Raw genomic sequence first — 25,862 nt, forward strand, 5'->3', positions numbered from 1 at the left:
ATAGAGAAAATCTTCAGAGAATTCCCACACACACTTTTCCAAGAAAAATGAGTAGCTCAAGGTAAAAAACAGCCAAGTATATAAGGAAAAAGAGTACCATAAAAGAGGGCCAATAGAAATCGAGAGCAGAGACATATCTGGAAAGACTTTAGATAAGCTGGAGAAATAATTATTGAACTAAAACAGGAGAAATTATTCACAACACAGCACAAAGAGATAAAGAGATGGAAAAAGAATATAAGGAACATGGGGGATTGATATAAGGGCTAATATATATTTAAGTGGAGATCCAGGAGGAAAGGCAATATCTGAAAAAATTATGGCTGACAATTTCCCAGAACTGCTGATTTCAGGACCAATCTTACGATTCAAGAAAACCAATAGTCTAGACAGTTTAAAAAGAGATCTATAATCAGATGGTTCATAGTACAGAACATCAAATTGAAGAGAAAAATTTTAAAGCAGGAAAAGAAATTCTTTCAAAAGAGTACTGCTATTCTCAGCAGTAATAATGGAAATCAGTAGACAGTAAATGGTAGCCTCGATGTCCTGGGCATTCTATTCCCAGAGAAAGTGTCTTTCAAGGGTGAGGGCAAAATGAAGACATTTTAAGACAAGTAAATACTGGGAGAGCTTACCACCATAGACCCTCACTAAAGGACTTTCCAAAGACAGAAGAAAAAGTATCCCCGAGAGAAAGCCTGAGATGCAAGAAGAGCAAAAACAGTGGAAGGTCCAAACGATCAATGAATTTATAAAACAAAATTGTTTGATAAGATAGAATTAAGACACATGATAACAATGCATAAGCTTAGAGGAATATAAATAAGCAGTGTATTGTAAGGTCTTTGCAGCAGAATTGACATAGGACATAACTCAAACATAAAGATGCATTAAAGAGGGGTGCCTGGGTGGCTCAGTCGTTAAGTGTCTCCCTTCAGCTCAGGTCATGATCCCAGGGTCCTGGGATCGAGCCCTACATCGGGCTCCCCGCTCGGCAGGAAGCCTGCTTCTCCCTCTCCCACTCCCCCTACTTGTGTTCCCTCTTTTGCTGTCTCTCTGTCAGATTAAAAAAAAAAAATCTTTAAGAAAAAAAAACATGCATTAAAGAAAAAGTAAAACGATGATAATCTTTTTTTTTTTTAAGATTTTATTTATTTATTTGAGAGAAAGAGAGAAAGAGAGAGAGAGCATGAGTGGGGGGAGATGCAGAGGGAGCAGACTCCCCGCCGAGCAGGAAGTCTGATGTGGGGCTTGATCCCAGGACCCCGAGACCATGACCTGAGCCGAAGGCAGATGTTTAACCGACTGAGCCACCCAGGTGCCCCTAAAACGATGATAATCTATCACATAGACACATCCAGGAGAAAACTGAAGTAGCTACATTAACATCAGACAAAAGAGATAAAGGCAAAAAATGCAGTACAGAGATCTAAAGAAATGAAAAAATACAGCATGTTCATGCATTAGAAGACTTAACAGTGTAAAAATATCAACTTGTTACAAATTGATCTTTCCATTCAATGGAATCCCAATGAAATTATCAACTTTTTTTTCCAACTTTTTTTTAAAGTGAAACTTGATCAGCTGCTTCTGAAATTTATATAGAATGCCAATGGCCAATAAAGTACAAGTACCCAGAATATACAAAGAATGACTACAAATCAACAGAAAAATAAGACTTGAATAGCCATGTCAAAAAAGGAAATCCCAATGGTCAATAAACACATTAAAAGGATGTTCAACTTCTTTAGTAATCAAGGAAATAGAAATTAAAACTACAACTTCTAAACTGGTAAAAATGTAATCTAAGGATGTAGAGATCAATGGGCATTCTCTATTTAGAATGTAAATTGGTTCAATCACTTTGGAACACAGTTTGACATTACCCAGTAAAGCTGAAAATATACATATTCTATACGTCAGCCATTTCACTCTTAAGTATATAAAGAAACTCCTGCACATAGCACATAAGTGCCAGGAGATAAATTGAAGAATGCTCAAAGCAGCACTATTTGCAAGAGCCGCAAGTTGGAAAAAACCCATCAACAGCAAGTAAACTGTGGTCCATTCTGTATAATAATGGAATACTACACAGCAATTAAAGGAAAAAACATGCGACCACATGTATGAGTCTCATCTTTATAATGTTAAGCACAAGAAATAAAAACAAAAAGTAAACATTAATTTTTAGGGAAACATATATAGGTGGTAAAACAATAAAGAGTGAAAAAATGATCATCACAGAAGTCAAAATAGTGGTTTCCTTTGGGTTGGCTTCACGATTCTGATCAGGGAGGACCGTGCCAAGAAAGGTGGCAGGCTTCTGTGAGCCTGCGGTGTTGTTCTGTTTCTAGCTGGATGGTGGCTACCTTGTGTTCATTTACAATTATTTAAACTACTAAATATTTATTTTACATACTTTTATGTGTGTGTGATCTATCATACAGTAAAGAGAAAAATGAGAAGGGATGATCCAGTGCCTTCACCAGGTTTGGTTCCCTTTGGTGGCTGACTGAGTACATTCTCTTCTCGGAAAGACAGTATTATTTAGTAGAAAAAGCATTAGAGGACAGAGCTCTCTTAAGTCCTCTTAGGAAGCTCTCTTAAGCACATTAAGTCTCTCTGAACCCTAATTTGTTCATCTACTATAAATGCAAATACTAACAACTGCCCTTATCTCTTGGGATATTTGTGACTATCAATCACAATATACTGAAAAGTGTTTAGAAAACTGCAAACAAAAACCAATTAACACAGCAGCTTAGTTTCATAATCTGAAATTCAAAGGTTTTTGTTGCACAGTAGCTACGATGACACCAAGAGGTAATAAAATCCCTGAAAATAAACATCAAATTCTAACAATCTTCCAATTCACTTTAAAGAGCATTTTTTAGAAAATGGTACATTTGTTAACAGTAATGAATAAACAAATAGGTTCCATTTTAAGAAAAAACAAATATAAAACATTAACTTAACCTAAAAAAAAGCTATAAAAGATGCCACATTAAAAGTCTAGAGATTGAGGGACGCCTGGATGGCTCAGTCGTTAAGCGTCTACCTTCGGCTCAGGTCATGATCCCAGGGTCCTGGGATTGAGCCCTGCATCGGGCTCCCTGCTCAGTGGGAAGTCTGCTTCTCCCTCTCCCACTCTCCCTGCTTGTGTTCCCTCTCTCGCTGTGTCTCTCTCTGTCAAATAAATAAATAAAATCTTAAAAAAAAAAAAAAAGTCTAGAGATTGAGACCTGCTCTTGTATTTACAAAAGGAAACTTAAGAATGTCCTTCCTCCCCATGAAAAGGAAAAATATACTTTGCTGAGTTACGCTTCTAGCACTTTCTCCCTAATAAATCACAGTCAACACCAATTGTTCTCCCTAAAGTGAGTAAAGGAGACCGGAATTAAATAAATGATTTTACTGGGCTTCTCAATCAGCCTTAGTGCTGCTATGGGAAAATTCACAAGAAATTGAGAGGCAAGTCTAACTCACTAAAAGAACCTGAAACATAAAAGGATAAAAGTTTTATGTATTTACCTTGCCACTTGAAAAAACAACATCTACCACAAATATCAACAATACCCTTAAATTTTTTTCATATTCAAACATCTAAAAGATGACAGAGGATACAAAAATGTAACGTAAAATGATTTTTTACAATGTTGCATTATTTTTCTCTATAAAATATTAATGTTCAAAATTCTACATACCTGAATGTTTTCCCTACTCCAAGTGTGTGGTGTTTTATTGGCAAGTAATTTCAGATCTTGAATAGCAAGTCTCTTTACTGCTTTCCTAGGGTCATTCTTCAAATACTGCAATAGAAGCTGAATCTATGAAAGAAATAAGTCATTCGTGAACAACACTGTCACTGAAATTACCATGTGTAGTATAATTTAGTCAAACTTTTAGATTTGAGACAGAACTCACTTCCAATTGCAGCCCAGTTAATTAGCTATGTGTTCATGTTTGGGCCACTTTCTCATCACTCACAAAAATATACTTATCCCTTAACTTGTAAGGTTCTAGCGTGGGACCCAGCTCTGAATATTCAACTCTTTCTTTTCTCTCCTGCCAACCCCACACTCTGCCATGTACCCCCACCTCCACGCCATATTCCTAAAAGGCTCCCAAGAATTAGGACTGTGAATACAGAAAAGAAAAAAGCAAATAAGGAAAGGAAAAAGGAAATAAAAGTGATCTTTATCAGAGAAGGGACCTTAATATCATCAAAATTTATGGTTATTTATTTTTTTTTAGTTTATACTTAATATGCAAGTTTACTGAAGAAAAGGCAGTTTAAAGAAAATTGAAATTACCTGCTTAGGCGTATCAACCAAAGATGAAGCTGCAAGCAGAGTAAAGGTGTGCAAAGAAACAATCACCATTTTGGTGGAGGGGTAGGATGTGACCAGCTGCTGTAAAAGCTGCCGTGCGCTGGATGCCAGGATTGCATCATGGTGCATGTGCTGGAGGATGGGGATTAACTTCAGTTTCAAGTCCACTGGTGTGGCTAAACCTGGACAGAAAAGGAATCGTTAGGGACAGATTTCTGACGGTCATTCTTGATAATATTTCACATTTAAAAGTGATTCAATTAGAGTGCCTGGGTGGCTCAGTTGGTTAAGCGTCTGCCTTCGGCTTAGGTCGTGATCCCAAGGGCCTGGGATCGAGCCCCACATCGGGCTCCCTGCTCGGCAGGAAGTCTGCTTCTCCCTCTACCTTTCCCCCCTGCTCATGATCCCTCTCACTTTCTTTCAAATAAATAAATAAAATCTTAAAAAAAAAAAGTGATTCAATTAGCAACATGACCATTTAAAAACAAATAGTATGCTAATGTTATGTTTATGACATTAAAGATAATTATACTAGAGCTAACCCAATTAAATTCAATAGTTTTTTTTCCAAAAGCATTTATCTTAACATTAGTTTTTCGGTGAGTATAAAGCTACATGCTGCCAGTAGAAAATGCCTTTAAAAGGCACAGTAGAAAGCAAAGTCGTATTTGCTGTCTATTCTTTCTCACAACATGCTAAAAAGATCTATATATTACGGGTACACATACTCCTACGTACGCACATACTCAATCGCTACAATTTAATTATATTTACAATTTTAATTATTTCCTTCACCATTAAGTCAAGATCTGGATGTGAATAGACTGTATGTGGAGGGGTTCTGAACTTTGGGTAGCCGTGCCTTTTTTTTTTACTGCCTACACAGCTGGAACTCCATGAGGATTAACTCCAATGCATCTTTTGCTGTCAACATTGGAGCTACACAAACAAAATCTTTTCTTCTACAGCATAGCTTTGTGATGATAGAGAACAAAAAAAGTGTCAATCATAATTTACTGCATATATGCCAAAAGCTCATTTATACTCTGCAGAGCACTGTTTCGCCATTGTGAAGTAACTGTTAGTGTAAATATATGAGAAGATTTCAACATCCAGGGGTGGCTTACATCAACAAACTCTCTTGCTATTGGGCCTCTATTTAAGTCTGGCCAAAGCAGAGAGCCCCAGGAGATGGGAGGGAGAAAAATGAGGTCAGAGTATTGACTCCCTGGTTTTCTCTCTGCAGTCATACATATCATGCTTACGTTATTAATATTTTGATCCTTAAGGTACCAAATGCATCTGACACTGCTAACCATTCTGTCTTTGAAACTCTCTCCCAAAGGCATACTCCTGTTTTTTGTCCTTCCTCGGGCTGGTCCTTCTCAATCTCTTCATATTTATCTCTTTTATCCACACTTTAATTTCTGGTATTCCTTGGGGTTGGTAATAAATGGTAATAAATTTTCTTCTCACCCTCAATACCTTTCCTGAGTGAGGTGATATAATCCCATGGCTTCCATTATCAGCTATATGCTAAAGACTACCTCCTACCCCTCCACCCTACCCCTGAACTTCAGATAATATAAATCCCATTACCTCCTGGTCACCTCCACTGGGATGGACAGTTAGAAGAGTCTGTACTTAGGGCCAAAGAGAGATTTAATCTTCACCACAAACCTGCCCCTCTAAAAATTTTTCCCATTTCAGTATATGACAGCCTCATCATTATAACTCCTCAGACCTTGGAGTCTTTCTTGACTCCCTTACTTCTCTCATACTCCACATCCAAATTTATTAGCAAATCCTTTAGGTTCTATCTTTAAAATATAACCCAAATCTGACTATGCCATTCTGCTTCCATTGCTATCACACTGGTCCACTTCCACCACCATCTCTAGACTGATTACAAAAGTCTCCTAAGCATTCTCCCTAGTAGGCTTTTCCCCATGGGAGATTCCTGTCTCCTATCCCTCCCCTCTTCCTCTGTAAATCTGTGCTCCACCCAGCGGTCCATGGAATTCCTTGTGTTTACAGATATTTTTACTGGTTTAGAGACACTCAAGAGATTTTACTTGGCAGAAACACAAGCATCCTACTTTATTCCTCAAACTCCCCTGCCATTTCCAGATCTTGGGCTCCAGCCTTCCTCCACTTGCCCTCACTGCCACTCTTGTGCTTTATTCCCCCTTTCTCTTTCAACCCCCTAGTTCCTGTTCTTTTGCTTTAAATCTTTTTATACATAAAGCTTAAGAAACAATAATGAATCTTAGGTCTATAAATTAATAGGTTTCTACATAACGATATACTCAAATAACCATCACCCAATATACACAATACTCCAGCACCTTAGGAGGCTTACCTATATAGCTTCCATCAATTCCCTTGCTATTTGCCCACTGTTTGGGTTTAGCCAGTGAAGAGCCCCAGCAGGGGATGGAAGGGAGAAGAAAGAGGTCAGAATATATATTCCCTGGATCCCTCTCTACAGGGTCACATCAGGTCATATCACACTGAAGGTCAGTTTTTCAAAGTGGCCCTCTTGACATGACTCCAGGTTTCTGGTAACCACTCCCTCTCCGCACCTTTGGGTATAGGACTACATAATCCCCTACAGTTCACCCTGACTACACCTTTGAACTGTTCCTTCCTTCAACCCTCCTTGGATTATTTTAATTTGAGCATGACATCTATTTCCTGATGCAATCTTGTCTGATAGAGCCAGCGTTCAATAAAAACTGCTCAATGAATGAGGGAGGATGCTTCCTTTTAATGACAGCTTTCTGCAGGAGAGCCCTTTTCTGGCAGTGGGGGAAAAAAGGACAAAGGAAAGGAGCACAGGACAAAGCTCAACCACTGTATCTTTGTCTTCAAGTAATTTTAATGTGGCTCCATTTCCTCTTCTAATAGACGTAACAGTATTGCCTATCCGAGTCTGCCAAGTTGCACAATTCACGGGAACGCCACGTAGAAAAATACAAAGAAGGTGGTGCTCTCCGAGCCGTGTAGTGCTGGAGCCCCTTTAGTGACTAGGACGGGAGTAAGTGGGGCCAACACACATGAAGCATAGCATGGAAGATGAGTTTCGAAAAGTAGGGCCTTGAAGGCTATGGTAAGGAATTTGGATCTGAGTTTAGCTGCAAATGGAAGACACTGGAGGAACATTAACAGAACATGGAGAGAGCCTCAGAGTTTCTAACAGCCCTCTGCTCTCCCAGATCAGAGTGCTCTTCCCCTAAATAACTGTATTTCTCACACAAATATCACTTCATTAGAGGCCGTCCTTCAACATATACAAAATATAAAGCGCCCCCTTCCACCTTGGGGTGCAGACTCTACTCTGGGAACTCTTATCCTTCTTACCTCACTTTTTCTCCATGGCAACTGTTATATCATATTTTTATTTGTCTATTGCCACCTCTACCCCATTTCTGCCACTAGAATGTAGGTTACACGAGGGCAAGGACTCTGTTTTGTTCACTACTGTATTCTAAGCACCCAGAACAGTTTGGGGCATTTAGAAGATGCTTAATAAACATTATTTGAATGAATTAGTGAATGAATGGTGACAAGCACATTGTAAGTACTTAATGTTAAGAGCTATCAATATTAATATAAATCCCAGTAAGTCACTTCATCATACTGAATGAAGCATACATACCTTGAATCATTTCACTGATTTTGTTACAGATTCCTACAGCAAAATCCCTTGGAAAGAGAGAACAGCAAAAAACTTTAAAACCAAAAAAATTACATTTGCTTAAGTTTTCCAAGGACATAAACAGAACACAATCAACACGGGAGAAACATAATACTTCAAATCGTAACTAATATTCCAAACGTCAGGTAGTGGGGGTGGGGTAAGAAATGCAACTGAAACCAAAATTCCCACCAGCAAATGGGCTTATGCCAACACCGTTTCCAAGCGGTATTCAAGGTAAGATGTTCTGATTTATGGGTGCTGTTGCAGTTTGCATCACTGAGTGCCACTGTCTAAAAGATTCAAGGTCATTATCTCAGTCTACGATATTTTAGGATGTGCTTTTGATTAAGAAAAGCTTTTAACACCATAAGCTGATTATATAAGCAATAAAATATATTTCGAATATTCTAAATTTAAGAAAAATAGACTAAGTATGAAGTAGAAAAGCCAAGTAGGAAATATGGGCAGAATATTACCAAAAGCCAAACTATTTAAGATTGGCCATTGTTTTTTTATATTATATACATTTAAAGTGTTTTCCAAGGTGCTGCTTTTGATTCGGTCCCAATAAATATATCACTGAGTGCTGCAAAAGTTATTAATAACATGAACATTTGGGATAAGACATTACATCATATGTAAGGAAATATAATACAGATAATATGATCAAGCTTGGCTCATTTAGCCACGATGAATGCTATGTAAGATATGAAATACTTCCCCTCTGTAGTTCAATGGATGTCTACATAAAATATTTCCTGCCATTAAGATATTATTTGCCATTTTCAATTCCATTCTCATAAGCGAATAGCACAGTTTTCCAGAGGCTATATGATGTATAATGACATCACCTCTTGACAGCTGTGCATTCTTGTGTTTCCTAGAATTTTCTAAGGTAGTAGGTTCAGGTTTAGTGTACAAATATGTTTTCTGAGATTAACTCAGTTCTCAATCCTTCTCCTGTGCTTTTACTATATTTGACTATATCTATTACTATCTCTATAACATCATTATCATCCAATACATCATTGTTTTGAAATCCTGAAGTTTTCCTTATGCTTACAGAAACATATCAGGAAGTACACATTGCCATATTTTGCAATAAAATTTTGAAAGATTTTTCTAAAATTTTATCTAAAATTGCTTTTTTAGAATTTAACAATATTTTATTCCAAAATACAATAAAGTTTATTTGCAAAGCATTTTTTTTATACTTAAAAATGAATCACTGGCTTGACAAAGAGATTAGAAGACTCATTTTCTCAACCCACAGCTGTACCGTCTAGGTCTAAAGATGCTGAAAAAGGTAAAACTGACATATCGAAGAGTTTTCTAATTCATGGAAGAATCTATTCTAAAGAAAAGCAAAACTGTAAATAAAAAAGAATATGACTAAAGCTATCCTTTGATTTTTCAGATGTTAATAATTTAACTTATTGTGCCTTATGAAATAAGACATTTCAGAAAGTATTATGGTACCAGTTAACTTGAGGTTTCGTTTCAAGACTAATTATTTAGAATTAAAAAAAAAAAGACTGAGTATTTTAAATGTGTTCTTTAAAAGCAAACTATTGATTTTTAAACTAGAAATCCTAACAGGGTAAGTTATCGTAATGCACTGGCTGGAGAAGTGCACATAACAGCTAAGAAACGTCTGCAGCTGACAATGCTGAATACCTGGATGAAAAGTCAGTACAAGACATCAAGCACTGCCACTTTTCAACACTGGAGTAACTTATCACATAAAAGATTTAGCTGCAAACATGAAGACTGAGTTAATAGTTCAACTGCAGAATTTTATCTCTGCCTCACAAATGGAAAATCTACAGACATGGCTAGATGTGCTCTTTTGCTTGTATCAGCATCACCTAATCAGAGAAAATCATCTTGTATGTGAATTCTTGGCAATAAACCGTATTTGTGCTGAAAATTTCAAAGCAAGTAACTTTTTTTTTTTTTAAATCTCATGATTTTCCTCGAACACCAATGTTGCTATCTTTACCACTGGTACCAAAGCAATGAGCAAAACTGCTGGTACCTTAGCAAGACCCAAGGCAGTGTCACCAAACTGTCCCAGCAGCCACTGTATTCTCCACCCCTGTGCACTCACATTAAACGGAAAGAAAGGAAGGAAGGAAGGAAGCCAGATGCACTTACAAACGTCCTTGATAAAACAGTGAAAATTACTAATTCTATTGAATTTCAACCCATGAGTATCTTTTTAATATTCTCTGACAAAACAGAAGCCACACATAAGTACACAGTGGTTGTCTCCAGGAAAAGTACCATGTAATTATTTGAGTTATGAGATGAACTAGACATTTTTTCATGGAACTTCATGGTTATTCCGACTTGGCTATTTGGCAGACATTTTCTCAAAAGATGAATAAAGTCGGCTTGTCAATTCATGGACAATAACTGGGCAAATTTTTTTGCCAATCTGAGTTTCTAAGCAAAAATTAGAATTTCGGAAAACTTGTATCTATCGTCATGAACTTGACAACTTAATATTTAAAGAATTTCCTGACGAGATCAGTGGCCAATAACAAATGTGATCCTTTGATATGATACAATGAAATGGGTCAACATTTGGAAGACCTGCATAAGGCAGTGAACCAATGTTTTCAAAAACGCCAACGCGTTAATTATAAAACCATACATGGGTAAGAGATTCCAACAGATTTCAATGTAATATAGTACAAGTTCACTGATACGATTTTAGAGTCCACATTGCAATTAATCTTTAAGAAACCACCACTTGTCTAGTTCTTGTATAACATCAAAGAAAAATATTCATAACTACCTATAAAGCCTTTAAAAATATTCTTCTCTTTTCCAACTGTATATCTGTGTGAGGCTAGATTTGTTTCATATACTTTATGGTAACATATTGCAACAAAAATGTTGAATACAGAAACAGATATAAGAATCCAGCCAGACATGAAAGAGATTTGCAAAAATGTAAAAAAAAAAACAATGCTACTCATCTCACAAAATTGTTTTGTTTTGGAAAACAACTATTTTCATAGAAGTATTTTTATATTAACATATTTAGAGAATTGTTATTTTAAAAATGAACATGTATTTTTAAAATTTCGCCATTTAAATTTCTAATACTGTAAATATCAATTGATACAGTCCATGTAAACAAAAAAAGCTCTTTGAGGACCTCAATAATGCTTGAAAAGTATAAAGATACCAAACAGTCTGAAAACTACCTTTCTAAGATATCAGCTTCACATTTGATAAGAAAAAGTTAAGTTATAAATGTCTTTTAGGTGTAAGATAAGAGGTGTATCGGGCATGTATAGACAACTCATTCACATATCAGAGTGCTCTTATAGTTGTTATTCTTTCTTCTTATTCTTCCTCTAACTTGCTGCCTCTTCATCACTTGGTTTCAGCTCAAATGTCACCTCGTTAGAGAGGCCTTCCCTGATCACTCTACTTAAAGCAGCTCACTCAGGTCATTATAACAATGATGAAACTCTATTATTTTTATCACAAAATTGTTTTATTTTTCCATAACATTAACACACATCTGAAACTATTTTGTGTTTACACAACAATAGGGCTTTTATCTTCTCTACCCCTGTATTCCTGGGTGCTGAGAATACTATCTGGACATGGTGGATATTCAATAAGCATTTCTTCAGTAACTATATACTTTTATACAACTCAAAATTTAAAAATCTGTTATGGGCCTTTAGGGTCAATAAACTGCAAATTAGAAGCCTGCAGTTTTCTTTCTTTCTTTTTTTTCTTTTTGCTACTAATATTTTTTTTAATTCTTAATGTCAATATTAAGAATGTATGTTAATATAGAGTCTCATATGGTGATAAGACTATAAACAGAATAATCAGATTTTCCAGCTTCCATCCATTCCACCCCTGCCCCTCCAAAAAAAGCCAGATCTGACAGCATCGGGCATACATACCTGCAATGTCACAATTATCTGGGGCCAAGGAGTAAGCAGCCACCACTTTTAGGCTGCGAGTGTGTTGTTCAGTTCGGCACAGTGGCCGCTAGAGGGCACCTCTCTCACTAACAATGCTTCCCCAGTTTCTGAAGGCATTTGGGTTTCCAACTCCTGCTTTACGACCCAGGGACTAGCTCTTTAAATATATAAAATCTTAACCTTTTTAAGAACAAGTTAGATGTGATTATGATAATAGACAAAGGGAGAACAGTATTAAATAAATTCTTAAGGTCTTATTTGGCCAGTTGCTCTAATTTAAGATTCAAAACTGATAGAGATACTAAGACAAAAACCCATTAGTATTGGTTGAGATAGCTGATTTCAAGCCAGGTCATCATTTCAGAAGAAGAGGTAAATGCTAATCTCAAAAAGATACAGTTCATTATACAATTAGTTAATTTTACACTCTGATACATTTTGAGAGGCCCTTGAGCCTTTCCTAGTGCACAAATTTGGTATTTTTAAAGATAACAAATTATATCATACTGAAGCCTGGTATGTTAAAAACTGCATCTATGTAAACCATTAATTTAAATGTTTATTAGTCAATAAATTCTATAAACAAAGAATCATGTTTCTACGGTACTTAGTTAACCTTTTCAAAAACATATCAGAAATTCCACAGCTAATAAAATTAGCTTCTGATAATAACATAAGAGAAAACCTGAACCAAAAATGATTCTCATTAAAATAAAATATAATCACTAAATTACAAATTTATCATCTGAATTTAGAAACTAAATTTAGAAAACTATTTTTGGAGCTACAGGAAATGCAAGCTTACTCAGGTAGATTATAAAGTACTGATACCTTGACAGTGGTAATCAGATAACTATTCACCAGATACATAATTCCTAACCAATAAAAACAATTTTTAAAAAGTTCTCTCAAAAGTAATGACTCTCAATAAGAAAAAAAATGCCAGTTCTCAAAAGCACAAATAGGACTGTATTTACTCAGATATTTCTCTTCCTCAATTACTGCCACACCTACTAATTTTGAGCAGTACATTAAAAACTACATGCTTTCTATTCTCCATTCTCCTTTTCCAATGAGTAATCCTGGGATTCTGAAGGTTTGATAGGAGCAGCTGAAGAGATGAATACACATATAATTAAAATCTGAAGAGAGAAAGTTGGTGATAAACTGTTCCAAGTTTTATCCAAATTTAGCAGAGATTCTTAATGGAAATGCTATCTTTTTTTAATTTTAAAAGTAACATTTATCTGATTATAAAGCCCAAACTTGCTCCTGACAGTATACACAGAAATTTATAAAAAGGAGAATAAAATAAGATACCATCTTATCACCCAGAGACAGTATTTTGATATATATCCTGTCTTTTTTGTTTTTCATCAACACAAATACCTGTTTCTTAAAAAATATATTCTGTAAAAGCTTGTAAGATATGACATAACCTGTTTCCAAATATACTTCTAAAATATATGTTAAAGAGCTGACATAATATTTCACCGTATGATCATATTTATCTAGGCACATTGGCTGGAAGTTAGGTTGCTATTAATTTGTTTTGTTTTTATTTTATTTATTTATTTTTAAAGATTTTGTTTATTTATTTATTTGACAGAGAGAGATACAGCGAGAGCAGGAACACAAGCAGGGGGAGTGGGAGAGGGAGAAGCAGGCTTCCCACAGACCAGGGAACCCGACGTGGGGCTCGATCCCAGGACCCTGGGATTACGACCTGAGCCGAAGGCAGACGCTTAACGACTGAGCCACCCAGGTACCCTTGTTTTGTTTTTATAACACTACAACTAGCATCCTTGCAAATAAGTATCAGTACACGTTGCTGATTCCTCAGGTTAAGTTCTCAGAAGTGGATTTTCTAGGTCCACTTGAGGGGGTAAAAGGATGAACATGTTTAAGGCAAATGCATACTACCAAAATGCCCTCCAGAAGGCAATGCTACTTTTGATAAAAGTCAATAAAAGGGATAATTTATATTTTTAGAGAGGGTAACCAAACAAGTCAAAGACAGTAACATAACCATCCATGGTCAGCACTGCATAAAAAAAAAAAAATTGTTCTACAATATAACAGTGTAGGATACGACATCACAAATAGGCTAGGGGCACCTGGGTGGCTCAGTCGTTAAGCGTCTGCCTTCGGCTCAGGTCTTGGTCCCAGGGTCCTGGGATCGAGCCCCGTATCGGGCTCCCTGCTCCGCGGGAAGCCTGCTTCTCCCTCTCCCACTCCCCCGGCTTGTGTTCCCTCTCTCGCTGTGTCTCTCTGTCAAATGAATAAATAAAATCTTAAAAAAAAACAAATAGGCTAAAACTGGTTTCAGCTCAAATTACTATCTTTGCCAAACGTACACAGCTCTAATGCCAAAAAGCTAACCTTGACAAGACAGTAAGAAAGCAGCAATTTAGCATTAGAACCATGTATGTTTGGGGAGGGTGCCTTGGTGGACAAAACTTCTGCTCCCCAATGAAGCCCTCCCTAACTATCGTAATCTATGCTGATCTGTCCTTCTGGAAATTCTTATTCCATGTGCAGTTAACGCCAACATACGTACTTAAGTATTCTGCTTTATGTAATGAAGTTCTGTTTCCCCAACATGACGTAAACCCTCTTAGAAAATACACCTTGCCATTTACATTGCTCTCTTAGTGTTTATCTATATTGATGAGTTATTCCTTCAAAACCTCTTCTTGGGAAGACAAATTATTAAAAGGCCGATGCTTACTTTGACTGTGCAGAGAAGTTTGCAGCAGCAAAAACAGCAGCTTCGACTTCTACGTTATCATGTGAGTCCAGACTCTGACGAATACTATGATGAGCATTCTTCCTCTCTTGATTTTTAGCTTATTGTATTTCTATTCTTTTTGGATCTTTCTGTCTCTGTAGGATGTTGGGAAGCCTGGCATCAATAATTCCTGAGAGGAAGAAGCGAGACAAAGCCAGATTGCCAAAATTAAAATTTGCAGATAATTCCTTAAATCTCGGGTTAGTAAAACATCAACTTTAGGAATCAAGCAGTGATTCAAATTCCAAATATTTTTCCACACTCTGATATATCAGAAAAATTAACATGGCTTATCTAACATAAGCAAAATTGAAAATTATCATCCTGAAGTACCTCCCAGGTACCAAATAGAGCTCAGAAACTTCTGAATTATTAAAGCACCAAAATACCAATTTTCCAATGTTCTATCAGTCCATTTTAGCAAAACATTTTTGCTATTAAGCAGGTCCAGAAAGTAAAAAAGGTAAGACTCCCAGTCTTTTTTTCTACATCAGTAAATACTGATACCATGATTTTCAAATCTGTCTTCAGCATCAAGAGAACAGAGGTAGAGGACACTCCCTGGGGCTCATTTCAGAATCTGCAAGGATGAGGAAGGTAGCGTCTCGAAAAACGCAATCTACTTTATAATAAATTATAAATTTGGAAAAGGAAAGAAATCTATTGTTTGTAACATAAACTACATAAGACAAAGCTTGAAAGATTTTTTCACAAGAAAGGCATGGATTTTTGAAGGCTGTAAAACACTGCAATAAACAAAACAGAGTTCCTACAGGACAACATTTCTCAAAGTCAGTGTTCTAAGTAAACTTCCAACTTGACATGTCACCACCTACCTATCTTATGGAGATTTGATTGGACATAAGTATTAGAGTTTATACCAAACAAAATACTAAAATGGACTACCATATGTCATTTGTATTCAATTTGAAAATAAGGTTTTGAAATTAGAGGAGTTATTTTTCAAAAGAAATAAACAGCTTGTAATATATTTTATGTAAGAAAAGATTGGGCTAATATCAACACATTTTGATTAAGTTTGTTACTATTTAAATATAAAAGGGCAAAAAAAGGCATAATGACCCATTGGTCATTACTTTCTGAAAATATTTCTGGTAATATTATAAATAATTTGTAGCACTACATTTCAAACACTATAAATACCTCCCAGCTTCTTCTTCCATTTTTTTCCATTAAGAAGTCTAAAGTAATGGGTAAAAAAAGAAAACATCTTTAAAATGTCATCTCTTCCTTGTCCTTTCTCCTCTTTAAGTTTGAATCATTCTGACTCTAAGAATTCGTGTTTGAGAGACATCACTTTTTGCTTTCCTTCATGTGTTTAACCTTATTAATACATTCTTCCAGAAAACAAGCTCCTTGAGATCAGAGTTCCCACTTTAATCTATCTTCCTAAAAACAAACTTTCTATTCAATGGGTACTCAGAGTACTTAATGTTGATCTATCACTTATTAGCCACATCTTTTCTTTGTAGACTTTTTCTCCTTAACAGATTCGTTTTCATCAGCTATTATAATGTTCCTCAATGAAAAATCATGTTCCTATTAAACATTAACATCTTTCTGTAACACATCTTTTTCTTTACAAAAAAAAGTACTGTAGCAAGTATTTCACGATAGAAGGAATGAATACATAATCACTTATATGCTTCATACCTTTTCAAAGACAGATTTTAATAGTCAGGTTCTTTACATTTCTACGGTGACCAAATAAAATCTTTAAAAAATAATAATAAAATAAAATGGTTAAAACCACTTTTTTTTTGCACATGTTGCATTTTACCATATAGGAAATAAGCGAATCCATTAGGGCAGGTATCACTTTTCTCGCTTTACATCAAGGAAAGTGATTTCTGAAATGTCAACTCATCAGAATGTGAGTTGGGACCAAAATAATTCTCCCTATACATCCAGCCAAACTTCTCTTCAGTTGAGCAGGCTACTGCTTCCCAAATGGGATTTCAAAAAGCTGACATCTTTTTTCTTCTTAATTACAAAAGCACTTATGTTATTTCTCCCTTTTAAAAGCAGAATATTTTGAAAACCTCATAGTTTATATAAACTAAAAGCAATGTACAGTGGTTGGTGACTATCTCAGAAGCACACTCACTTGGTTTCACACCGCCAGCATCTCGGCTGGTCTTGACACTTACCCAGTTCGGAACTCTCTTTATTCTGAGTCATATATTATCTTAGTTACAGACAGAAAATACAAGAAATGATAATGTTGAGACGTAACTTAAGGAAGAGCATAAAAATGGTAGTCATTCTGTTCATGGCTTTCAGGCCCTGAAAGAAGTTTCTATTTTTAAATATGATTTGTAAAGCATATGTCTGATAAAGGAGTGGTATTCAGAATATATCAAGAAACCCTACAATTCTATAATAAAGAGACAAGTAACATAAAATCTAAACAATCTAATGAAAGAAAACGGGCAAACAATTTGAACGGATTTTTCCAAAAAGAGACAGAAGAACTGTCATCAAAAGGTATATGAGAAAGTGATCATTACCATCAGGGAAATGCAAATCAAAACCACTATACACCCCATCAGAATGGCTAAAATGAAGAAGACTGACAACACCAAAGGTTGGCAAAAGGATGAAGCAACCAGAGCTCACACACTGTTGGTCAGAATATAAAATGGTTAAGGGGCGCCTGAGTGGCTCAGTTGTTAAGCGTCTGCCTTTGGCTCAGGTCATGGTCCCAGGGTCCTGGGATTGAGCCCCACATCGGGTTCCCTGCTCAGCGAGAGGCCTGCTTCTCCCTCTCCCACTCCCCCGCTTGTGTTCCCTCTCTCGCTGTTTCTCTCTGTCAAATAAATAAATAAAATCTTTAAAAAATAATAATAAAATAAAATGGTTAAAACCACTTTGGAAAAAAGGTCTGGCAGTTTCTTGTAAAATTAAATATATACCTACCCCATGATTCAGCAATTTCAGTCCTATGTATCTATTTGGCAGAAAGGGAAGCATGTTCACAACAAGTCTTGTACAAGAAGGTTCACAACAACTTTATTTACAATAGCCCCAAAGTGGAAACAGCCTAGGTATTCATCAGTAAGAGAATAAGCTCACACACCAGGGAAAACTACTGAGCAATAAAAAAAACCATATTACTGACATACAAAATGGATTAATCTAAAAAACACTGAGTGAAAGAAGCCTTACACAAAAGGATACCCACTGTATGAGCCCACTTATATGGAGTTTGAAAACAGACAAAAAATTTATCTATATAATAGGAAAAAGAAGAGCAGTGGCCTCTGGGGAGGTGGATGAAGGAACTGAGTAGAAAGCTTGCATAAGGGAATATTCTGGAGTAAGTTCTATATCCTGATAGTGGTTGGAGTAAGTTGAAGCATCTATCAGTACTCAGTAAATTAACTAACATTTAAAGAACCAGATAACCCTGTGGGGCGCCTGAGTGGCTCAGTCGATTGAACATCCGACTCTTGATTTAGGCTCAGGTCATGATCTCACAGGTGGTGGGATCCAGCCCCACACTGAGCTCCACGCTGGGCAGGGAGTCTGCTTGAGATTCTCTCCCTCTGCCCTTCCCCCTGCTTGTGTGCATATGTGTGTGCACTCTTTCTCTCAAATAAATAAATAAATCTTAAACAAAGAAAGAAAGAAACAGATAACCCTGTAAACAAGCTGAACTCTACCTAATGATACACATGCCAAAGTACCCAGCGGGAAGTGTACTATCTGTAATTTACTATGAAATGCATTAGAAAAAAATTTTTGCTCTACTGTTAAAGTTTATAATAAAATGTTATTGGGGAAAAAAGGAACCTACTTTTTACTACATTTAGCCCCAAGTCAAATGTATGATTTAAAAATTTTTATTGACAAATCATGCTTTTTCTTACATAATTAAGGTAGTAAATGACATGGTGCTTATTACTTTTTTAATGGCAAAATTAGTTTTCTTTATACTTATTAAAGATTGTATTTTTAAAACTTTATAATATAATGTTAAATAATACACTAAACTAAAAATACTTTTTTACTTTAAGTCATCTTTTGTATCATGAAAAAACTATGAAATCATGAAAAAAATTTTAAGGCTATTCAAAAATGTTCTATTTTTGTGAGAAGGGTTTGATATTCTCATATTGTGTTGATACTAGAATTTTAGATTTGAGTCGTTATAAATACACTTTTTTGGTATTTGATATTTACTTTATAATTCTGCAAACTTCACAAAATGATCTGATCACCCCTTATTCCTGATCTCCAAGCTTTTTCCTCTTCCTAAAGTAACTACTCCAAGAATGTTTTTAAAACAGTCCCTATTTGGCAAAATCATCTAAGGCCTTGTATATCTAAGGATCTTATTAACTGTACTATTTATTTATTTATTTATTAGATTTTATTTTTAAGTAATCTCTACACCAATGTGGGGCTTGAATTTATAACCCCAAGATCAAGAGTCACATGCTCCACCAACAGAGTCAGTCAGGCACCACGTACTATGTTTTAAATGGTAATTGGACTCCTTAACGTTCTTAGCTCAAATTTCTTTTTTTTTTGTTTTCAAGATTTTATTTATTTGTCAGAGAAAGAGAGAGAGAGCACAAGCAGAGGGAGTGGCAGGCAGAGGGAGAAGCAGGCTCCCTGCTGAGCAAGGAGCCCGATGGCGGACCGGATCCCAGACCCGGGATGACCCGAGCCGAAGTCAGATGCCTAATCAACTGGGCCACCCAGGCGCCCCAACTCAAGTTTCTTTTAATATTTTTTGCATCGTGTTAATGTTGAGAAATATAATTTCAATCTGATTTTTTTTTCCTTTCCTTTTTTCCTAAATAAACAAATAAATAAATATTCTGGAAGCTTTCTATAAATCTCTGATTTTATTGACAGTAACAGTTCTTCAATGAAGAATTGTGGCAAAGCCCAGTTATCATGAATTGGAAAGAGCAAGCATGCAAAATGAATGGAATATTCAAATATTAATCGATATTCTTCTCAAAACATTCAAACTAGCTCTAAATTATTTATAAAATCATTCTACTAAATTGTATTATTTCTTTTTTTTAATTGTCTTCTGATAAAAAAAGATAACCTATGCCTGTGGAAAATGATTCAAACATTGCAAAATCACTCAGAAAAGTCTCTTGTCATCCAAAGCCCAATAACCCCTGCCAAAAATAATCACTGTTAACAGTATACATTCCTTCAGATTCTTTTCTGAGCCTAAATAAACACATATATTAATATTACAGGTAAAAATGAATTAAAAAATGGACATTACTTGACTACTTGTTTTTTTTTAACTTAATATCTCCACTTTTTTTTTTTTAAGATTTATTTATTTCAGAGAGAGAGAGCATGAGCAGGAGGGGCAGAGGGAGAGAATCTGAAGCAGAATCTGCACAGAGCACAGAGCCTGAAGCAGGGAGCCTGAGCGGGGCTCGATCTCATCACAACCTGAGTTGAAACCAAGAGTCAGACGCTCAACTGACTGTGCCACCCAGGTGCCCCTTAATATCTCTATGTTAAACACACACTTCATTCTTTAAAAGTTATATAGTGGTTCATAAATTATTCCCACACTGACACATGATTTTCCCTAATTTTTCACTTTTTACAAAAATAATACTAAGATCATCTGTATACATTTATTTACCAACTTTTAAAAATGATTTACAGAAAAAAATTCCTATAAGTGAATTTGCTGAATCAAAAAGTCTATCTTAAATTTAATTCTGTTCTATTATATATGGTTTTTAAAAGATAAAACCAATTAACTGACTTTAAAATATCTGCTCATAATTTAATCACTCAAAAGGCAGAGGAATGACAAAAGCAATTCTGAACAAGAGGGAAGAACTGGCTCCTGATAGAAAAATTAGAGAAGTGACATCCTAGACTTTATGGTTAAAAAGAGGGCTCACTTCTGGACAAGGCAAGTCAGAAGTGAGCCCTATAATTTAGGAAAGTGAATTTCAAAAGTCTAAAAATTACACATTCATTCCATAGACAGCAGACCTAAAAAGAGAATATGATTCAAGCTGGATATAAGGCTTACAATATGAAATTCTGACAAAATTAAAAAAAAATTGGGGGGGGGCAGGTGCTTGGATGGCTCAGTTGGTTAAGCATCCCACTCTTCCTTTCGGCTCAGGTCATGATCTCAGGGTTGTGGGATCAAGCCCCGAATTGGGCTCCCGCTCAACAAGGAGTCTGCTTGAGATTCTCTACCTCCTCTTCTGCCCCTCCCCTGCTCGTTCTCTCACTCTCTCGCAAATAAATAAATAAATAAAATCTTAAAAAAAAATTTTTTTTTAGATGCCAACAAAGAAAAGAAAAGGATGGAGAAACTACAGTGGTTCCATCTGGCATTCTCCAAGGAGTTCAAATACAAATTACTGCATATAAAAATGAGCACATAACCAAAGGTGAATAGAAAAACTGACACGAAACAGAACAAGTTCAGGAAGGTAAGAGTCCAAAATGAGCTGGGGCTAAGCTAGATTCAGACCCCAGCTGGCTGATGAGAACACCAACCTACAAAAAGAAATTTTCCAAACACAAGTTAGGCAATAATTCACAACCAAAGCAGCATCATAGGTGGTAAGAGAAAAGCATGTACAGATTGGGATGGTTACCATATTTCTGCCCGGAGTATTGGTTGAAAAAACAAATTCTTAACATTCAAAATGAAAAAAGGAAACATATTGCCCTTTTTAAGTACATAACTGCAACTCAAACAATCTTGTGGTGATTCATTATAGCAACATAGTATACCGGAGTGTGATGGCTCTTGCTACAGGATCATTACTGTGAATCACAGAGAAAATTCTCTTCACAAATTCATCCACATTCAGAATCTTCTCCAAATGCTTCTCACTTTGTTGAGTAACTTTAAGAACACACAGCCTCAGGAAATTGTTTCTATGAAGAACCAGAGATAAAGTAAATTAGACCACTTCAAGAAAGTAATATTTAATTAGGAATCGAAGCAACACTAACGATATTAAATTTTAGCAGCAGGCCAATGTTTTTCAATCTATTATTATTTCTCATCATTAAAAGAGCTGAAGCCTACACTTTGGTTTTTGTTGTTGTTGTTTTTAATCCAGGAATACCAGGCTGGTTTAATATTCAAAAATTAAGCAATGTAATTCATAATATTAACAGGCTAAGGAAGTTACATGATCATATCAATCAATGCAGAAAAAGCAATGAACAAAATTCAATAACACATCCATGATGAAACTAATCAAACTAGGAACAGAAGAAAACTTCTTCTTGATAAAGGATATAAACCAAAAGCCCATAGCTAACATTATATTTAGGTGGTCAAAGAATGAATGCTTTCCTCAGAATTCTGGGGAAAAGGCAAATATGCCAGCTCTCGTTACTCTTACACAACATAGGGCCGGAACTTCAAGCTAGTGCAGTAAGAAAAGGAAATAAAAGGCACACAGATCAAAAAGGAAGAGAATCTGCCCTGATTTGCAGATGACATGATTGTGGGAGTGGTTGACATATTTGATTACTTCACCATGTTGGAAGAGGGATTCTCAAGTTTTTGCTTTTGCATTTGTTAGTGTACCTGAAATGCCCAAACAGAACAAAACATAAGGAATCCTTTTCAAATGTCTGACATTCTTCCTAAGGATAATAATTTTCTCATGTTGTGCACACTGCTCATCCAGGTATGTCTTAAATTTATTACGTACAACAAACACAAATGTTCAAACTGTCAGAAAGGTAGTATTTCATAGATTCTGAAGACCAACTGCCAAGACTGCTATCTTGGCTCTGTCTCTCACTAACTGTATTATCACTGTGGACAAATTTAACTTCTCTGCTCAGTTCCATTTCCTCAATTATATAACGCTGAGCAACAGTACTTACCTCACATGTGAAAACATGTGCAAATGAGAAAAGCATCTGATATATAGAAAGAGCTCAGTAAACGAAATAAATATTCCCATTACTCCTTCACGTCTTCTTCTAATCAAAGAATACTGACAACATTACTCACAAAAATTTAATGTTTGAGGATTTTCATCAAAGAAGATTATATATAAGACAAAAATTAAGGAAGCAAATAGAAAATTTGTAGTAAAGAAAATGAGATCATATGGCAAAATATTCAACCTCAAAAGTTATTTATAAAATGCTAGTTAAAACAGCAATGAAATAACATTTCATAACTAGCAAATCATAAGTAATAAAACTAACAGCCAGGGCTGACTAGGTTGTGGTCAACAGGTATGTGACCTTGGCAAAAGTAGGAACTGATAGAACTGCCTTGGCAAACAATGTGCAATACATTTGAAAGGAAATAGAAAACTCATGTCTGTTATATGGGCTATTATATGTCCTGTAACTCAGCATTTACAGCGCTGTCTCTCTCTCCTCCCACAGTGGACAGAACGAATTCCAGACTCAATCCTTTCTGATATGTCCTATAGTATCAGTTACCTGGATGTTATCTGACATCCTCAGACATGTATGAGAAGGAAGGACGAGAAATGTTAAAGCCAAGGTCAAGAACTCTAAGCATATATTAGGGAAAGGAGAACATAAAGGAACGAAGACTCAAGTATCAAGAAGGGATGTGGAACTGAAATAACATACTTAAGATTAGAGGAGATCATGTGAGAGCTTTCAAGATTCAAAGTTTGGAGACAACGCTCTGCTGATGTACCTACAGAAAATAGGAGCTACATGTAGGAATCGTATGGTGTTTGGTGGCGTGAAGCTTACACTTAGAATACGAAGCATAAGCAGTTGGCAATGCCTGCAATCCTGCTGCAAGACACTCAGATGGCAGTGACAGAGAGAAAAGCCCTGGGGATGAATTAAATCTCCTCCATCATATTATGACCAAGGCCAGGAGGTCAGATGGTCTTCCTCTTCTCTCAAGCTAATTCTACACATCTCTTCTCCTTCAAGTCTGACTCGGTGTGTGTGTAAACACACAAGTGCATGGAAAACAGTAGAAAGAAGCAGGAGAGGGACTGGTGGGGAGGGAAAAAAAAAACCCAAAAGGTATTTATCCAGTCCATCCATGTTTCAGGCACTTCACAGTAACATGTAATCTTGTGTTATAAAACAAGTTATTAAATCAGGAACTTCTCAAAACAATCTGTGCAAACAACAGATACTTCCAAAAGATGCAATAATATATATATTAAGATTATCTTAACTGGATTTATTCTGTTCCCCAAAGAAGTAAGTCCTCTCTGACTTGTAACTTCATTTCTGCTTAAAATGCCATTATATTTCACACCAAAAAGTGTTGTAAACTGCCATGTACATCCATTAAAATGGTCACTAACCATGTGGAAGTCCCGAAGGGCAAAAACAATAAAGACCACAACATTATAAACAAAGAAATCTGAACAAAGTACTTTAGGACACTGAGGCTTTAAAAAGACTTACCCAACTCTGAAAACATCTGCTAACTTTAGGAACGCAGAATTGATGAGAATAGGAAATGGATACTTCTGAAAGAGTCTGGGAAAGCGAACAACTGCTTCACACTGTTCACCAAGTTTGCCAGATCTCAGACCTATTAAAAGCATGAAAACGGGAGAACAGCTTACAAACCTGTAGCTACAACAAAGCAAAAATAGCAAATACTCACAGAGCATCACACAGCCATAAAATAACAGTCATTCACAATTAGGTAAGGTACCACTGTAACTCAAGACCTTTTTAAAAATAAAAACGGCCTATAAAATAGTAATTTGGTAAACTGCCACTTTACATATAAAATAATGAAAAAGAAACAATTTTTTTTCAAAAAAGTTTGAGTATTTTAAGAATACCTGGGGCCATAAAATAAATCTCAGTAAATTTAAAAGGACTGAAACCATACTTTGTTATGTTCTTTGACCACAGTGGAATTAAATTAGAAATTGCTAAGAGAAAAATATCTAGAAAATTCCCAAATATTTGGAAATCAAACAACTTCTAAATGAGCCATAGGTGAAAGGGAAAATTAGAAAAATCTCTTGAACTGAATGAAAATGAAAGCACAATCTGTGCGATGCAGCTAATGCAGTTCTTGAAGAAACATTTATAACATCTAACGCTTTATATTAGGAAAGAAGAAAGGTCTCAAATCAATGGCCTAACAAGAGGCCAAGATAATTCAATGGGGAAAAGATATTCTTTTTAACAAATTGTTCTGGAACAAGTGGCAATCCATAAGCAAAAATAAATAAAATCTCAACCCTTAATTTGTACCATATACAAAAATTAATTCAGAATGAACCACAGACCTAAATGTTAAGAGTTAAATTATAAACCATGTAAAGAAAATACAGAGGAAATCTTTATGAGCTTGGGTTAAGCAAAGAATTCTTGGGTTAAACAAAGAAATCAAGATACTGTTAAGAGAATGAAAAGACAAGCGACACACCAGAAGGAAATATTTACAGAACACATACCTCATAAAGGACAATGTGGAGGCCGCTTGTAGGCCACAGCCTTGAGCAATGGAAACTGAGTAAGGTAAAGGGGCCCACAGCGGCCACTGAGCTGAATGCAGACAGGCCCATTAGGTGACCCACCTCAAAATATCCATAAGCCCTGCCGACCATGGGCTACTTACAACCAGGCACAGGTACCAAAACAGGAAAACTCCATAGTTCCCATGCCTCTTCACTTCCCCCACTATACGCCAACCCCCTCCACCACTGCCTCCTCACAGTCTCCTCCGCTGTCCCGCCATGCTGCTCCCTTGCAGTGTATTCAATAAACTACTATCTCCTTTGTTCTGCCTTGGGTAAATTCACAACCCACGCCTCCAGCCTCCACCCAACAGGGTCGCTCCACAGGCAGAATCCATACTTCCTACACCTCAGTAAGACGACAACCTAATTTTTGAAATGGGTGAGATTTGAAGAGAAATTTCATTAAAGAAGAAATATGAATGGCAAATACATGCAAGTTAACAGATGTTCAACACTGCTGGTCATCAGGGAAATGTAAATTAAAAGCCACATTAAGCTACCACTACATAGGGCGCCTGGGTGGCTCAGTTGGTTAAGCGACTGCCTTCAGCTCAGGTCATGATCCTGGAG

At 36.1% G+C, this 25,862-nt stretch overlaps 1 protein-coding gene across 4 annotated transcripts in view; it reads right to left on the minus strand.

Annotated features, from left to right (window-relative positions):
* INTS7 (integrator complex subunit 7) overlaps positions 1–25,862 on the minus strand; it is a 98,283-nt gene that overhangs the window by 65,648 nt on the left and 6,773 nt on the right. For 3 of the 4 annotated variants that reach the window (XM_044916360.1, XM_044916361.1, XM_044916362.1), the window contains exons 2-8: positions 24,214–24,343; positions 21,562–21,708; positions 19,469–19,497; positions 14,728–14,833; positions 7,996–8,042; positions 4,317–4,516; positions 3,708–3,830 (exon numbers count right to left, since the gene is read on the minus strand). In XM_044916360.1, coding sequence (XP_044772295.1) covers positions 3,708–3,830; positions 4,317–4,516; positions 7,996–8,042; positions 14,728–14,833; positions 19,469–19,497; positions 21,562–21,708; positions 24,214–24,343 — 782 coding nt within the window. The remainder of the gene's footprint in view (positions 1–3,707; positions 3,831–4,316; positions 4,517–7,995; positions 8,043–14,727; positions 14,834–19,468; positions 19,498–21,561; positions 21,709–24,213; positions 24,344–25,862) is intronic. The other variant, XM_044916363.1, reaches the window with a different exon arrangement.

Source organism: Neomonachus schauinslandi, chromosome 6, assembly GCF_002201575.2.
Source record: "Neomonachus schauinslandi chromosome 6, ASM220157v2, whole genome shotgun sequence".
Lineage (NCBI taxonomy): Eukaryota > Metazoa > Chordata > Mammalia > Carnivora > Phocidae > Neomonachus > Neomonachus schauinslandi.